Source organism: Cygnus olor, chromosome 3 (assembly GCF_009769625.2).
Source record: "Cygnus olor isolate bCygOlo1 chromosome 3, bCygOlo1.pri.v2, whole genome shotgun sequence".
Taxonomy (NCBI): domain Eukaryota; kingdom Metazoa; phylum Chordata; class Aves; order Anseriformes; family Anatidae; genus Cygnus; species Cygnus olor.
Window position 1 is genome coordinate 26,590,126 of NC_049171.1, and position 12,723 is coordinate 26,602,848.

Genomic DNA, 12,723 nt, shown 5'->3' on the forward strand with positions numbered 1-12,723 from the left:
TATATTTGTCCTGAAGATTACTTGCTTCTCCTTTGCATGACTGTGTTCTGTGTTCAGCTGCCAGCTTCTCTTTTTGAAGAGAACTGATTTGTGAATTTAAATGTTTGATAGTGATTTCAGTTTTTGCCTGTGATCTAGTTAATTCTTCCACTTCTCTTTTTAGATGTGCCTTTTCCTGATGAACAGATTTCAGCTCCTCCTGATAGTTCATCTTAATTTTCTTAAGATCTATAGCTTCCTGCATCACCTCTTCAGCTTTACCTGTAGTTCTATGTAACTGCTTGTCCAGTTCTTTCAACTGTTGCAAATATCCCTGCTCTACTTGGTCTTTTTCCTCCAACTTAATTTTTAGGCATTTAAGTTCACTATTGACTTCATCTAATTTTTCTTTTAATAAACGAGACTTTTCCTCTGTTGATGATTTTTGAAGCTCAATTTCATTCAGTTCATATTTGAGGTCTTTAATAGTTTTATCAGCTTTCTTGTTAGCAAGATTTAGTTCATCCACTTTCTGCTTTAGTTCTTCTACTATTTTTGCTTCTTGTTTCTTCTGGAAACTTGTAATTTCAGAATCAGTCTTACACTGGCTGCTTTGCCCAGCTGTGTAAGTTGGCAGGGAAGTTTCTCTAGTTACAGAGTACCTGCCTTCAACAACCTTCCTTCTGGCTTCAGTTTTCTCTTTTTCTTTCAGCTTTATTTCTGATAGATTCCCTTTACATTCCAGATCTTGCTCCATTTGCCTTATCAGTTTCATAAGTTTCTCTTCTCCTTCTGTTTTTTTCTTCAGCTCCTGCATAAGGGATTTTTTTTGTTGCTCTAAATCATGAAGATTAGTATCCTTTCTTCTCAGATGTTCTTCAAGGTTTCTTCTGGTAAAGGTGCTTTCTTCTATTTGGTTTCGAAAAGCCCGGAGGTTTTCTTCCAGTATACTTCTTTGAGTCTCCGCCTGAAAAACAAGCTGCCTTACACACTCCAACTCCTGCTTTGCATCTGCTTTCTCTTTCTCAGTGCTCTCTAGATCTACACGACACTGCTTTGCCTCTTGCTCAGCCTTGCTCTTCTGAAGACAGATCTCTTCCATATCCTTTTGCTGCTTTTTCCGCTCATTTTCTGCAGCTTCCCTCAATTTGGGGAGCTCCTGCTCCACTTGGAATTTTTGCTTCTTCATATCCTCCAACATCTCCTCAAGTGCTTTTACCTTTCCCATGAGTTTTCTGTTCTCATCAGTCGTGCTATTTTGCTGTGCCATTAGATCTGAATATGCCTCACGCACTGATGCCTCCTCCTTCCTTAATATCTGTAGAAAAATAAGACAAGTTATAATGTAGTTTTTCTAATACGGCGTATGAAACATTAGGCTCTTTTAAAAGCAAAGTGGAAAATACTTACTCATATTGCATGGTACATCCAGAAAGTAGAACGAGCAGTTCCCACCACCATCACCTTCTCTTGATACAGTAAGCTTCAGGAAGTTACCATTAGCCAAATATGAAACCCTTCATAAAGACATCCGCATAACGAAGAAGTCCTGAAGCCTCTCACTTCAGCCAGATGCCTCTTAGTGATTAGCAGAGTCAAACAGCTTGCATACGCTTTTTCTCCAAACAAATATGTAGAGCAAACAGTGAGCCAAACACTATGCACAAGAATTCCCAAGCAGAAACTACCGCTTTTGGATCAGTACAGCAGGAAACGGAGGAAGCTTTTTATGCTCACAAGCAAAAGTAACTCACAAGAAGTTTGGATGTCTCCAAGAAAAGAAACAGCATTTAGAGCTAGAGTCAAGATGCGTCAAGACCACAAAGGGAACTATCCCTCAATATATCTATGTTCTGTACTGTGCTCCACAGTATCAACACATCCACTGTCTCGGCTGGGGGACTAGGAGCACAGCTGCTCTGCGGTGTAGACACAGTTAGAACATAAACATGGTAGTTAGAAGAATCCTAGCAAAAACCAGACAGTAGTCTCCATATGTTGGCAGGTGAAGGCAAACTCTTAGAAGCAATGCATAAGAATATAGTTGAAACCATACATACCTTACCTTCAGTAGCACAATTATGGCATTAGGTACCTAGTGTGAGCTAACATGAGGTAAGAACACACCCATATTCCTACGATCATACAGATATGGCATGGAAGGAAATTATAGCAGTATTTTCAAATAAACAAAATGTTGTAGTTCAAATTTACCAGATTTACCTGATTCTTCACATGATATATGAAACTAATTTCCTAAAAGGCTAATGCAAAGGCAGCTTTTTCAATTTCACTCTGTATTTCTTTCCCCTGACCCTCCACACAATTTTGAACAGATCCTAGCCAACACAAAACATTTACAGTGATTTCTTATCCGATCTCCTTTTATGCTCTTGTAGGCACTAAACCTATGTATTATGCTTGAAATGAACTGAAAATACAGATTAGTCCCAAATTAAATTTTGTTAGCTTCCATTATTTCTAACTGGCATGGCTGAGCATCAGCTGGGTGGAGAAGAGGATGGCAATTAAATAGTAATATAAAATGAACATATGGATAAATTTATGAAAAACAAAAAATAAAAACAAAAAATCAAAATGCACAGTAATTAGTATATCATTAGTATATTCATTGTTTAAATTGTATTGAATCAACTTTAAATCACTTGACCTTGACATATTTTGAGATTCAAATGTTGATTTGGATTGGTTTAGAATCATTCTTAATTTAACTTTTCTGTTTGCATTGCATAAAAACTCTGGTACCTCAGTTATAGTTGTGCTCCTTTTATCTTCATTACCACTGTCTTTTGTCTTTGTCTCCCTTCTCCTGTCAAGTGAGTTTTTGTTTCCTGTGTTTTCACAGAATGTTTTCTGTAGTTCAGTGGTTTTTCCAGGTACCTTTGTGTTATGACCTTTATCCTTGCTGTCCATTTCTGCTACTAGCAATAAATCTTTACATTTCTGATCCTGTTCTAACTTGTCCTCTCCACTCAGTTTCTTCCTGCTTATATTTATGTTCTCCAAACCATAATTTTTACCCTGCAATATTTTCTTCTCACTTACTTCCCCCTCGTGACTCAAAATCTTTTTTGCTAATCCATGTTCTGAAAATGGAAAATGATTATCTCCTCCAGAAATAATTTCTGAGAGGGAATTTAAATCACCTGCCTTTCTCAGCAATTCTGTACTGAAACTTGGATCACTCTCCACTGGTTGATTAGATTGAGAGACTTTTGTTGCATGCTGATTCTCTGAAATATTTCCTGATGAAAAAGCCAAAATTTCTTGTGTTGTACTCCTGGCTTCATTTCGATTTAGAGTTGATTTTTCTAGGGTTTCACTTTGTTTTATGAAGTAGCTTTTACCCAGAGATGTTCTGTGCAGTTTGTTTGCGTCCCTTTCAATACTACCAGAAATGCCTGGATTACCCACAGACTGCAGACTTAACTTCATTTTTTCACTTCTGTTGTGCACTCCCAGTTCTCTGAAAGTAGATGCAACTTTCTCTGAAGGTACAGCATTCCTTAGACCTGATAAAGAGTCACCATCTTCACCACACACTTGAAACTCTTTGTCTTCAGAACTTACGGTATTGCTGCTACTGCTTTCTGTAAAGCAATGTTCTTTACTCTGACATTCAAAAAATGTTTCTGCTGAAAAATGTTGCTCTTTGTGAGGGCTGATGCTCTGGGCATGCTCTCCAGTTTTTGTAATAACTTCATCTTTCTTCATTGTTAGCTCAAAATTAGTTTCTGATTGCATCTCATATCCTTCCTTTGCTGGAACATTGCTCCCTGCCTTTCTTGAACAACTTTTTTCTTTATTTTCACGTATTATTTCCACTTCAGATAAATTTTTTGACACTCCCTCTATTTTCTGTCTCTCTCCATTAACGATTTGCTGACTTAACCTTTCACCAGGATAATTATTCGCACTCACAGAGATCTCAGCTGAAACAAAGGAATCTTTTCTATCATTTTTGTTTTCTTTACTTTGATTACCAAACCCCATTACATTATCTTGCTCTGTATGTAGCTTATTTTCTCTGTTGCCACTAATGCTACTTTCTTGATCATTGAGATTTACAACTTTTTTTAATGTTCTATCAACTTTGATTTTATTATCTCTGTGTAATTTTCTTCTGTGAATTTCCAGTGTATTTTCTGTTTGTTTAGCTTTATCCAAAGAGTTATCTTTTTGCATATATTCCACATCCATCATGCTTTCATTAGGTGCATTTTCCTCTCTGAATTCAACTGCTTCATTACACGCCAACCGTTCAAAGACTTCAGTTGACTTCACAGGTTGCTGGAGTTCACTGTCATCTGGTAAGCTCTGAGCATGACAGTAACATGGATTAAACAGAGATATCATGGAAAGGATCTTATTTTTCTTTATTCTGTGCATTCTTAACACCATTACTGAGAGTTAAGAAGAAAGACTGTCATGAAAGAAAATCTTGGAACAACCACAGATTTCAGAAGTCTGATCTGAGGAAAACATACTATTATTCCTCTTTTGAAACCTATTTAGGTTATCTTCGAAGAAGCTATCAGAAATTTAGAAGAATTCAGGCGCAGATCAGGGTTTGGATGGAGAGTATTTGATTTCCAAAAGAAAAAAAGCAGTCCTGGGGATTCAGAGCAGATGGAGACTCAGAAGCATTTAAAAGATTCCATTTGTTCTTGAGGAACATGAAGCCTATCAGCATTCACAGGATTCTTGGTCCCCATTTCAATTCTTGTTCTTTGTTTCACTTTTTATCCATTATAAAGTTAGTATTGTTAGTTAGACTAAATACTCAGTTTCAGTGGCTACGTATCAAGAAGCTTATCTATTTCCATTTGCACACTCCACCACTTTAATGATGTACATTAGTGCAAAGATGCATTCTCTTAGCATTAATGGTTTGTTCAAAAGGTATTCAAAAGCCAGAAAGGCAATAAAAACAAAGCCAGCACCAGAATTACGTAAAATTCGTTTAAGAACTCTGTGTGGTTTTTTTTTCTGTAACAACATTAAAATTTATACTTCTGAATGTTTTCCAATTTTATGTAAGTTACACAGGACCAAATTTAATATGGGCACAATTAATCGTAAGAGTATAACAGGGCTTTATTTTAGAGATTTGAAGTGTATAGATTATATTAAAACACTATAGCCCTTAAGAAACTGAATTACTTTCCGAGAGAAACAGATTTATGAAGAAAGTGAAATTTTTCTTTTTTTTTTCTCAATTATTTGGAATGGTATTTCTGCAGCAAGAATGTATTCTGAGTAATTTGTCAGTTTAATTTCAGTAACCTACGCTTGTTAATAAGATTCAACACTAAACATGAATAAAATTCTATTTGACCCTAAGGAATCAATACAGTAGAAAGGTAGAAGGAAAAAAATCTAAACATGTCAAAAATAATTAAGAAATTTGAGAGGACACTGCATCTCTCTGTTTAATGGGCTCCTTTATATATTGTGGTCCAGAAGTGGACCAGAATACATACTCAGCTTAATGTCGGCACATATCCCAAAGATCGAGCCCTAAAATACTGCAGTATTAAAATGTACCGTATGTAACTGCATCTCCAGCAGAAATTAGTAAGCCATATGATCCTTCCAACTGGAAGAACTGGTAAAACGTATGGATGATATGGTTTTGCTTATCTGAATGTTGTAATCTGATACTCCTACATTACTGTATAGAGCACAGTATATAAGGAATTCGGTCTTTTGTATCTGCTGCTAACTTTGTGAATAATTCCAGCAGATAGATAGATTGCTCTTTATTTGCTTAGCTGTTCTTTTTGTTTGGTTGTCTTTTAGCAGATGACCTACCTCTTCCTCTTCCAGTCTTTTCAGAGAATCACCTGCAAACTTTATGTACTGCGTCATCAGGGTCACTAGGGCAGTATAACGAGTCCGTAAATCCATGAACTGCAGAGAAACAAAATGGGAGGGCGGCAAGAGTGAAACTCACCCTGAATGCCACGTAATGTAAAAAGACAACTACCTAGAATTAACCTTTTAAGAAGTGATAAATACTTTTCTAGAACCTATCCCGACTTTGATTCCAATTTCATTTTCCTAATAAATCCTAAATCTCATTCTTTTGTTTACTCAGTTTAAAGCAAAGATGCATAAAGTTTTCCTATCATAAGAAATCCGTTTACCTCTTGAATAATGAAGTCTGATGAGCTTTGCATTCTTCGACGTTTCACTGGAGATTTTTGTTGGGAGTCAACCATAGCTCTGTATGTCATAGTCTGCAACTCGTAGTCCTATAAAAAACATAAAATACACAAAATAGTCAGCATTCCACATGATACTGACACTAATAAAAGGATTCTAAGTATACCAGTATTTATTACCTTCACAGCAGCTGAGTACTGTTCTGCATATTTCTGGCATTCATCTATTTTGCTTTGTTTCATCTCAATCTCAGAAACCAGCATCTGTAAAATATGAATCTACATCTTTATCTTAAAAAGTGATTCTTTTCTTATGGCTGTTGTTATTAGCATTTCTATTTTATCTAACAACATCAAATTACATAATACGCACATTTCCACATGTGTACAAGTAATTGCAAGCTCAAGCCCATTTCCTGGTTTTGCTTGGTTTACAGTACAAAAGTAGTGGAAAAAATCCTGCCAGGCTTAATACCTGGTGAGCAAAGCTCAAAAAGAAATCAGGGTTATACCATTTCACACATATAATTTGTTACATGAAATATTTTGTTATATAAATACATTATTGTTATAAATATATTTCTATGTCCATAATTACCAAGAGTAGCACTAAATAAAAAAGTGAGGTGATAAGCCAATAATTTTAGGCACTCTCTAAGGTTTTATGTTTGCAAATCTGAGGACCAAAACTGGTCTATAAAATAGTAATAATTAATGAGTGATATATTAAAAATGTTAGCTGCACATAACATATGTGAACATAAAAATATAAAAGCTGCTGACAATTTGGATTTTTACAATAAAGGCTGAGGGATATAAGCACCTCATGTCAAGAAATAAGACTGACATCATTGGGTTCAACTGATATTTTAATTCTTCTCCAGTCATCACAGCAGCAAATTCCTACAATGAGATCCCTTATGTACCTTATGCTGGTTCAGCTGTTTAGCCAGTGCTTTGCTATTTTCAGGATGAATTTCTTGAATCTTTCGCTGAGTATCTTCCACTTGTTGAATCCAAGTGTCCAATGAATTGTAAGTATCTTTGTAGTACTTCAGAGATTTATTAATACTTTCTAAGTCACGCAACCTGATTTTATGTTAGAAAATATATAAGGAGTAAAGATGAATATAAATGATAAAAAGTACAATACTGAATACAGCCTTCAAGGCTTTGGACGTCTTAGCTCTGCTAAGCTAAGTATAGTATAGCATACTATAAACATTGTAAAATAGCACTAACTGAACAGTAAATTAACTTCTCAAACACTAAAATCCCCGGCTTGATGAAGCCTTTTCATTTGTCATAAACAACACCCAAGAGAGATTCTACTACAGAAAAAAACCTATGCATATATCCCTCATTAGTGAGCTAAATTGCTTGAAACTCCATGAGCACAGGAATCCCCAGGCACACTGTAAGAGGAAGGTCTCTGCAACAGTAATTAATTCTATGAAGTCGGAGAATTTCAAATGTGACTTATGTGAATTAAGAAGGCAAAAAGCTGAGCTGGAGTTATGTAGTGCTTCACCATACCCCATACCTCCCACAAAACAACAGCAGTTACACTTGCTATGCTAAAGCAAGCGATTTTGTTGACCATTAAAAAGTCCCTTTTAAAATTATGTTTTTGACCTGGCAAAAAGTACAATGTATTTCTTGAAAGTGGTTTCCAATACTCACCATTATACTTTCATGATCCTTATACTGTTACTTCAAGTATCATATAAATACCACTCATCCAAAACACTGCATAATTACAGAGAAACTTACTCAACTGTGAATAAATACTTTGAATTGTGAATTGTCTGACTGTGAATAAATACTTTGAATTGCACTACTGTTGCATTGCACTATTTGCACAAATACTTTGAATTGCACTACTGATTCTCAGGATGCCAAAAGGAGAGTAAAAAAGAGCAAGCAAAGGATAAACTATTTGTCAGGTTTCATACTTAAGCATAGTTTTACGCCAATAACCATGAAAGTAAGAAGGGATCGTGGTAACTGCAGCCAATATTTGTATATGCTTTCCATATAATGATCATCAGTGTCAAGCTGTTGGGAAGCAACAGAGTGAACATTTGCAGAAAGCAGTTTGTTTACAGCTACATGCTGCAACCACCACAATCTGTCCTATTTACACTAGAAGTCACTTTGTATTAACAGCAACTTTTCAGTACATTCTATTCAGAACACAGAGCTGTAAGGAGATCATTTGGTTCATGTTTGACCTATGAGGAAATAAGGACACTTCAATACCTCATAGAACTATTGTTTTATCATTTAATTTTTGTCACGCTATCAGATGATGAATCATCTGAGTTGATTTAAGGCTAGCCATTCTCCAGTCAGCTCTAAATCAGCCAGCTTTTGCCCATCTGCCTTTTAACTACTGGTGATGTTGAACAGAGCCAACTAAATTAATTGCAACCAAATAACTTCAGTATTACATCTGAGTGGACACTCATCCCTTAGAAAAGGAGGACAAAAATGTGAAAGGGTGTTGTGTGAAACTTTACATAAACAGCGCTGTATTTGATGCTCCTGTTCAAGTTATCTATAATGACAAATTAAAGTAGATTTTAAAGGAAATAAATTCAGACTGTGTACTACAGACTTCCTTAACTTCTCCATACTACAAAGGAAACAACACTAAATAGATGTATGGACATCTCCTTCAAAATTATTGACAGCCGTGTTCTGTGATATCTGTAAATCTGTAAAGGCATGTGCATTTGAGTAACACTCTCCAATATAGTCACAACAATAATACTGAAAGGCTTAAATTATAGCAACATTGCAATTGCTTAAGGAGACTGCATGAAACCAGTTGCACACCAAAAGAAAATACTGGCACTTCTCCAGAAGTTTTAATCTGGTAGCTATTGCAACAAAATTATCACAGAAGTCAATAGAAGCTAAGGGCTTCCAGACTTAGCACTTAAGTCATTAAAAGCAAGCAAACATGAAGCCAGTCATAACTGATCAATCAGCTCATGAGTTTTGCCTGTCAGAACAAATTATGTGGAGAAACAGATGGCATTTCCATAGGACAGCAAGCCATTTCTGTAGGCTTTTTTTGGAAAGTAAAAGGACAGTTTCTCTCTACTGTGTCTCAGTAAGTTGTTAGAAATAAAACAAAGTTTCTCTATTTGTTAATCTTTTGGTGTTCAACAGGCAGAGACAATCCCTGTGGAAACGACAGACAACAGTGTCAGCAGCGCAGAAAAGATAAGAATCCCTGATCTTAGCGCATTTAACAAATAGCTCATTAACATTCATTCTTGATTATTTTTCCTCAGAAACAACAAGAACATCAAAAAACATGAACAGATTATAAGAAAAAGCTATACAAACCTATTCTCAATTTGAGAATGAATATTTTGCCACCTCTCGGCTAACTGATCAACTTTTTCTTTATGCCAGTCGAAGTCAAGATCACGTTCCTTGTGCATTTTAAACATCTGATCACTGATCATCTTTGCCTTCTGCAGCTCATCCTCCAAGGCATGGAATACTTCTCTTTTCTCATCTACTTCAGATCTCCATTGCTAATGTATGATAAATTAAATATTTTAAATAATTCCTAAATTATGACACTACTTATAAATGAATATTTTATATACGCAATTACTTCTGGTTGCTCAAACACTAGAATGGCACCAAAATGAGTTTGAAGCAACTAATTAGCTGTGAACTGCAAAATAGTTCTGAATAACAGCATCCCCCACAACACAAGCATCAAAACACAGCCAGCAAATCAACATCTTTATCTGATAAACTACAGCTTTCAAAAAATTAGGTAGGTGCCAATCACTAACAAAAAAGCATTACTTATCATTTGAGATACTGAAATAAGCTGTATGCAGAGTATTAAAAATGCTGAACTTCAGTTTTAGCCTTTCTGAAAGATAAATGCCAAACCTCCTAGGAAACCCCAGTTAGTATACCACAGCAGTAAGAGGAATCATACCGTGGACATGTTTATATAAGAATATATTTATGTCACCTTAAGCATGCATTACCTTTGCAGAGACAGAAAAGTAAGTCCTATTGAAGCATTAACAACTGGCATTCTTCGAAGTTCAGAAACTGCAAAGCATTACCTAATTGCAATTATACACATGCAAACTATCCAATTCTCAATGTTTCAAAGTCTATTTTTGTTGAGGTATTAGTCCTAATGCAGACTTTCCTCCAAACACATACGCCAACTTTTGATAAACTATACAGTAAAGCATAACCAGAACAAATGTTACAAGATGGATCATTTCCCTTTTATTTATTTGTTCAGGCACCTGTAGACTCTTACCTTTAATGTACCCATAAGATTTTCAATATTATTTTTGTCAGCAGTTACTGCCTCTTCTTCACACAGCTTAGTTTCATATAGTTTCACTAATGATTCTGCTCCTTGGGTGTTCTTCAACACCAAATTTACAGTTTTTAATCTGAAAAACAGTAATCTCCTGTTAACTGAACAAGCAATAAAAATACAGTAATCTCCTGTTAACTGAACAAGCAATAAAAATACTCAACACACTTGTGTTTTTCAGTCTTTTCATGTCACAGATACCCCTTTATACAGTGCTAAAATATTAACTCCTCTTACTTGATCATTATTATTCATACTAATATTTTAAATTTATTTTGAAGAGAAAACTGTAAACTACAGTGTGTATGATGGGAGATGGCCTATTACATACTTATCTATGTAAATGGAAGACATAGAATAAACTTGGTTCATATTCTGAATGACAATATTTAGTTCAGAGCGCAGAGTAGGAACTGAAGGTGAACCAGCAGCTTGACTGAAAAACTCTTCACATTTATCTGTGATGCCTCCCAAGTCATCTTTCAGTCTATCCAACTCCTTCTTCAGTTTCTGTAAAAATGAACAGTGATTGACAGTGTTTTTATACTATATCAATCTGATGTGTACTCTAGGTAAAAGAGCCTTTCCCAAAGGCTTACCTCTTGCTCTGAAATCCTAAACACACTTTCATGTAGGTCATCCCTTTCCATTGGGGTTCGGATCTGTCGGATTAACCGCTCCTCACAGCTCTCCAGCCGAAGTCTGATATTTCTGACTTCTGAGATGTACAGGTTGTAAATAGACTCTTCCTGCTCCTCTGTTGAAAGAAACAAAGAACATTTTAGCAAACAAAGCCATTGTGACACTTTCACCATGTCTTCTCACAAAAGACTTTATAAAGTCACCATTCGACAGGTCTTTTCATGAATGACTGAAATCCCATCAATTTCCATAATTTTTACTACAAAACAAATTTTAGGAACCTTTGAATTCTAGCTATCATTAGATCACCTCCTCACACTTTGAAAATTAGCATATATCATCGATTGTCCATCCCAGACACAGGCATCATCCCTTATGCAGACACTGCTAAATTCAGTAGCTGAATCTTTCAGCCAGATGATGTCAGGCATGATTCTCTAGGAAATCTCAAGGGATATTTTTTTTTGTAATTCTCCTTCAGAGGCACAAGGCAACACATCTTTCCTTAAGTATAGTGGACTATGCTAATGCAGTAATCAGCTTTGCACTACTGTACTCCTGTAAGTGATTAGCTACTTGACAGTATCAGAACAGTTATTTTAAGCTTTTTGTGCTTGTTGTATTTAAAAACAGAGTTAAGAGAACTGTAACTACAGGTATTCTGTGGAGCTACAAAAAAATCTAGGACACTTCTCTTGCATTAACAGTGTTAAAAAATTTAATATTGTTATGAACTCAACAAAGTACTGAAGCTGAATTCAAACATTCAGAAACAGCAAGGAAACACTGACTCAACAGTACTCTGTAGTGTACAGAAAAATTTGGGGGAGGGCTAATTTTTTTCTACCACTTTGTATATTAACAATATTTTTACATAGATTAATACACGCAAGCTTAAAAAAAGGTTTTGATTTTTCATACAATATAATTGTGCAAAATGTTAAAATGACAGTTCTTTATCCATTCAGAGGAACTATAACATTAACCATATCAATATGATAAAATAGTAATTCACTAGAGCTTGAATTTATACAGAGAATGCGTATTGAGAATTACAATCTCTCTTGCGAGGGCAGCTTTCTACTTTTCTCAGCAAAGCTTTACCTCTTTCTGCAGATTTCAGAAGCTCTTGATAGTATTGCTTGCAAATATTAACTTCCCTTTCCAGCTGTGCTGTATCAGAGCTTGTAAAGATTTTGGACTCCTGGCTGTCTTCCACAAAATCATCAAAGCGGGACTGCAAATTGCTTAGAACCTGCTGATGTTCACCTGGCAGCATTGTTTTTATCTGCAACAGATCATAAACCCAAGGTGCGGTCAGCAATGATGCAACACTCATGCAGTTACCTCTAACACTTTTTATTAAAAAACAGTACTGACCAATTACGAAGATGGCAAAGCCAAAAAATTGAGGTTCTGAAAGCTTGCTGTTCCTGGACTGGGGTTCACTTGACAGGTATCAGAGTAACACCAGATAGATTATATTCAAAATAAAATCCTTCTCCAACTTTAACACCAGTAATGGGCTGTGTTAAG

General features: G+C 35.6%; 1 protein-coding gene across 1 annotated transcript in view; it reads right to left on the minus strand.

The window, feature by feature from the left end:
• LOC121067794 (dystonin-like) overlaps positions 1-12,723 on the minus strand; it is a 301,338-nt gene that overhangs the window by 121,769 nt on the left and 166,846 nt on the right. Inside the window, 9 exon segments of the mRNA XM_040552644.1 lie at positions 5,815-5,913; positions 6,150-6,257; positions 6,348-6,431; positions 7,094-7,256; positions 9,528-9,721; positions 10,483-10,621; positions 10,877-11,055; positions 11,145-11,302; positions 12,292-12,475. Of these exon segments, the coding sequence (XP_040408578.1) occupies positions 5,815-5,913; positions 6,150-6,257; positions 6,348-6,431; positions 7,094-7,256; positions 9,528-9,721; positions 10,483-10,621; positions 10,877-11,055; positions 11,145-11,302; positions 12,292-12,475 (1,308 nt within the window).